General features: G+C 43.2%; 1 protein-coding gene across 1 annotated transcript; it reads right to left on the bottom strand.

The window, feature by feature from the left end:
- Nucleotides 1-562: 562 nt before the first annotated feature.
- LOC147464390 (pentatricopeptide repeat-containing protein At3g16610-like) lies at nt 563-4540 on the bottom strand. The gene has a single exon (XM_086514580.1). It carries the CDS (start codon nt 4258-4260, stop codon nt 1591-1593), a length of 2670 nt encoding a protein of 889 aa, XP_086370706.1. The 5' UTR covers nt 4261-4540; the 3' UTR covers nt 563-1590.
- Nucleotides 4541-5478: the final 938 nt, after the last annotated feature.

Raw genomic sequence — 5478 nt, 5'->3', positions numbered from 1 at the left:
TCTTGGGGTTATTTTATCCTAAAGGGAAGCATTACTGCTAGCTTTACGTGCCTCTTAGTCCTTAGATTGGACTGCTTGCTATGACACTTCTGAGCAAGAAGCAACCAATGTCCACAATCACGATCGAATACGCTCAGCTAAGCTGCCTTTTGGCTGATTTGGTGCAGGAGAGTAGAGAATCAAATGTTCTGTGCTAAATTCTTGTTGATGTTATACATTTCTCAAACGCAGAGAAAACAGTAGGAAGAAGAAAATTGAATTGCAAATTCGTGCAGCGTATGCCGCCATGCCAAAGAAGACTCCCAAGTCATCACAACAAATTGAGCAATGGGAAGTTAAAAATGCTCAATTATAACCGACCTCTGACAAAAATTATCAGTCTTTTCTAATCGTATGTCATTATAAAGTTGGTTTGTGTAGATCAATAACCACAATTCTGGATTGTTTTATTAGGTGTGGCGCTTGCAGGCATCAATGCAAAGAAAATTTTAGCTAGCAAGCTATGTACACTTACATGAATGTCAACTGTTTACCTGACAAATTGGAAACTAAACAATGAATAATAGAAGCTAAGTTACCTTCCATGTTCTCCATTCAATTCTTGTGTTTTTTTCCTGCTTACCAGAATGTTTTTCATGTATGCTGTGCTGTCAGTAGGACGTTCTTTTCGATATTGAGGAGGACACTTGAAACATTGGGGCCAGCCCTAATTTCAAACCCACGCTGAAAAAATGGATGAGGCACAAATTTTTCTTCTCGTCATGCTAAAGAGCTTCCCATTCTCCTCCTTCCGCGGTTGGAAGGTTCATGTCCATGGTGGACATACCTCTGGAGCAAATTGCCATAATGTGGCAGCACTGGTGTCAACTGATGACATTCGACCAGGCCTTATCTTGCCCACATGCTTAGAGGCAATGGCTATGGCAAATCATCATAAGCTTGCCATCCATAGGACAGAACTCCATGCCTAATCCTGATCAGGCCCTTTTAATAATCCTAGATGTCTTTCCCACACTTATCACCAATTCACAGAGCTGAAAGGTAAGCCCCAAAAAGAAGCATGCCGTGAGGCTACGTAGTTACGAGGAAGGGCTCAAAGATTGTTGGCTCTTCAAATCACTTTGCTGATGGTCCAAACGACCAGCCACACCAGAACATCAACAAAACCATATTGGCCATTTGTTTGAATGTTCACATAATAAAACCACCAACAAAATCTGCACTAGTGCTTGTGAGAGGCCTTTTCTTCATGAAGAGCCGGCTGTGCAAGGTCATTTCGTGTCCCCCTAACGTCTACGCCCTTTGCCATCTCCTTCCACTTGTATGTCCCCTCAACAAATGTAGTCCACATTATCTCCTTTTTATTCAACACATATAAATCTACTTCGTCTCCTTCTTCTGGTGTGTCCCTTTCATATCTCTCATACCTCACAACATATCCTTAATAAGGATCTACATCATTTCCTTTTCATTCACCACAAATGAGTCTGCATCTCCTTTTTCTTGCACGTCCCCTGCTCGTTTTAACCTGCATCCTTTCATCCACCCAAATCCTCAATCCGTACTTGCAAATTGATGCTATAAGACATGCTATTCTTCCCACATATATGCTTCAGCACACATGTTGGACATTGAAACAAATGCAGATGTATGCCTTTTGTCCAATTTTGTGGCGGATTCGAATGCTTGTGCACTGAGTGTCATGTGACCCCACTTGTTACAAGCACCTAGCATGGTGCCCCACGTTACTAGGTCAGGTTTAAAAGGCATCATGCCAAGCAGTGCTGTAGACTCATCCACGTGGCCTGCACGACCAAGGAGATCTGCAATGCAATTTTGATGTCTTATACTGAAGGAAGTATCAAATTGTAAAGCTATGTTTCCGAAGTACAGTTTCCCCTCTTCTAAAAGTCCAGCATGGTTGCAAACCATGAGAGCACTCAGCAAAGAAATTCCCCCTGGCTCTATCCCTTCCTTCTGCATCCTACTTAGTAGATAAAACACAACCTTGCTTTCTCCATGACGAGAATAACCATTTATCAGTGTGTTCCAAGCAACTATATCCTTGGTAACAAGGGCTTCAAATAGTTGCTGAGCTTCGTCTGTGCTGCCACAACCACAGTACATGTCAATAAGTGCATTTGCAAGAGGGACATGGGTAGGTTCAAGTGCCACTCTATAAACCAAGGCATGAATTTGCTGCCCGATTTTCAGTGCGGCTACGTCTCCACACAGATTCAATGTGCTTACGAAACTAGTTGTGCTTGGTAACAGACCCTGCTCTTGCATTTGAGCAAAGTACCTAAAAGCCTTCTCACTCTCTCCTTGCTCTGCGAAACCAAAAATCAAAGCGTCCCATGAGTTCACATCGGGAAAGCTAACTTCCAATTTCATTTGCTCGAAAAGTTCATGGCCCAGTTCGCCATGTCCGTGTTCTGCATAGCCCGTGAGAAGTGCACTCCAGGAGATAGAATCATGAACTGACAGATCCTCAAATGCTCCTCGTGCATCATATAGTGCACCACATTTAAGATACATGTCAATGATTGTGTTGCTTACAAAGAGATCTGTTTCAAAGCCTTCTTCAACAATCTCCAAGTGAACCTTTTGTCCCTTGTCTAATGCTCCAACAATGGTACAAGCTTTCAAGTGACAGATATAAGTTACAACACTTGGCCACAGACCCTTATTTTGCATTTGGTCCAACAAACCTAATGCTTCTGCACCATAACCATGATCGTTATATGCTGCAATAAGTGCATTCCATGAAACAACATCTTGATTTTGCATCGAAGCAAACACACATTGAGCTTCCTCGAGTGAACCACATTTCCCATACACATCTACCAATGAGTTGCTAATGCCACTGTCACCTTCAAAACCCTTGGCAGTAATACCTGCATGTACTTTTTGCCCAAAGTGCAAGGCTCTTAAACTAGCACAGGCTTTCAAAATACTCATATATGTGGGAATCTCTGGTGGTACACCCTCGACTTGCATCCTTTCTAAACAGTTTAATGCATCGCTGTCATGCCCATTGTCAGTGTAACCTGCGATGAGTGCACTCCATGAAACTACATCTTGGACAGGCAAATCATCAAAAAGGTCTTGTGCCTCTGCAACTAAGCCACACTTGGCATACATATCCAACAAGGCATTTCCAATGGGTTGAATTTTCTCAAATCCCTCTTCAATGATTTGAGCATGTAATTTCTGGCCCTTCTGTAAAGCACCGATACCATCGCAAGCTTTCAAACCAGCAAGGAAGGTAATCCAAGTGGGTGCAACCACCTTCTTCTTCACGTTCATACCCTCAAGCAGATCAAGAGCTTCCTCATAGTACCCACAGTCAGCATACCCATTTATTAAAGCGTTCCAAGCCACCACATCTGGGCATGGCAACCTGTTAAACACTTCATGTGCTTCCAAGGGTAGACCACACTTTGCGTACATAGCGATCAAAGCATTACAAACAAAGGGATTGCTTTCAAAGCCTCCTTTCGTGATTTTCCTGTACAATTCGCGGCCCATTTCTAAGGCTCCTATGCTGCCACAAGCTTTCAAGCTACAAAGGTATGCCACAGCATCTGGAGGCACTCCATCTGCATGCATTTCCTCCAAACACTCCAAGGCGCTCTTTGCAAGTCTACAATCTACATAACCCGACATTAATGTAGTCCACAGGATGACATTCCGAACTGGCAGTCTTTCAAAGACGTCCCTTGCATCGCTGAGGGATGAGCATCTCATGTACATATCCATTAAAGAACCCCCAATACCAGAATCCATGTCCCATCCCCTTCTTGTGATCTCCATGTGCAGATCATGTCCCTTCTCAAGAGAGACGGAATCTGTGCATGCTCTCAACATAGCCAAATATGTGGATTTTGTAGGCGACACACAACTCTGCCGCATTTTGGAAAACAAGCAAAAGGCTTGCTGTGGATCCACGTTCTCAACATGCTGCTGGATAAGGGAAGTCCAAGGAAAATCATCTTGATAATCTCGAGCATTGAGAGTCTTTTGTGCACGTGAAACATCATCCGAAGTCAAAGACGCCTGAAGAGCAGAGTTCACAGAGATTCCATGGCTGTTCATCACATGCTTGGATGCAAGCATATGTACATGCCCAGAGGGGCCCTCCTGCTGGAATTTTGAGAACTGAATGGAGGGAAAATCGGATACTAAGACGTTCACTGACGCTATCGAATTCTCTGAGCCAAGCATTGTTAAGCTGCAAGCTGCCGGCAGGATCAGCATTGACAATCATGGGCAGAGTTTGAGGCAGGTGAGGGAGCCTTCGAAGGATAGCAAAGCCCTCCATTCGCGCATATCGAGATAAGCTTGCGCGCTGATGCAGCCATGAGCTCTCATTACCCATTGTACAGCAATTAGTTCATAGTTACTGCTGTCTGTCAGATTGGCCATTTTGCTCTACATTTACAAGCTGCCATTGATTTCCCTTCCCTTCTGTCATCTCCAAGGTTTGAACTTTGCACTCCGACAAGAAAGCACTAAAGGGGTCCAATGTTATCTAGTTAATTAAATTAATTGTTTATGCATTTATCAAGTCCTCTCTCTCAAAGGGGAAAGGGGGACACTTGTTCCAAGCTAGCATGTTTGCTTGATATGCAATCTGCATGTGATTGGCCAAGCTTGAAGGGGTCCAATAAGCTTCCATCATGAGCTAAGAGAGGGGGTCTACCAAAGCAAGGAGGGGGCTAGCTTGGGGGGTATACTCTCCCACACACAAACACACATACACACACTCTCTCTCATTGTGTGAAGTGCAAAGTGCAAGAGCTCCATCTCCTTCTCCAAGCTTGTTGAGAAGTTGAGAGCCTACAACAACACTCTTGGCTATGGAATGCAAATCCAACCAAGAGCCATGCTCCAATGCTTAAGCTTGCCATCTTCTACATCTTCATTACTATGCTATTATGTATGCTAAGCAAGAAGAGTGATGGTAAGTGAGGAACTATTTCTTTTTCCTATGAATGTTTCTTCTTTCTCTTCCCTACCCTCATTCCCCACTAGCTCTCTCCACCTTTGAAGGTGTTTGAGTCCTTGGGACTAAGGCTGAGGATGGTTAATGCTTTTTATAAAGTCTATGTTATGCTCATGATGCATTAAGTTTTCCATCTTCATTGCATCACCTAGGTCACAAGGAACACAAAGATTGTATTGTACCAAGTAACTCTTGATGGAAGAATCTATAATACAAAAGCCTATTAGAGGGGGACCGGATCCACATAAATCCGGTCCTCAACTGTTGTCAAGTTCTCTAAACTCTCTCTCGCTCTTGCAAAAGTATTGTTCATGCCAAGTTAATTAAGTACTATGGTTATGTTGCTACCGCTAATTAAGTTCACCCTCTATGTTCTCAAACTAGTCTCACAAAAATGCTTACTCTAATTCTCTTAATTTCGCTATTCTCAAAGTTCATAGGCCATTACCATTACATGATTTTGTGCATCT

Source organism: Adiantum capillus-veneris, chromosome 1, assembly GCF_014529385.1.
Source record: "Adiantum capillus-veneris isolate H3 chromosome 1, ASM1452938v2, whole genome shotgun sequence".
NCBI classification, from domain to species: Eukaryota; Viridiplantae; Streptophyta; class Polypodiopsida; order Polypodiales; family Pteridaceae; genus Adiantum; species Adiantum capillus-veneris.
Note: the sequence above shows the minus strand (reverse complement) of the source record. Positions and strands in the feature narration are given on the sequence as shown.

Bases quoted from the DNA above. Each gene is read 5' to 3' on its own strand.
- LOC147464390 (XM_086514580.1), bottom strand. From the start codon at position 4,260: ATGCTGATCCTGCCGGCAGCTTGCAGCTTAACAATGCTTGGCTCAGAG.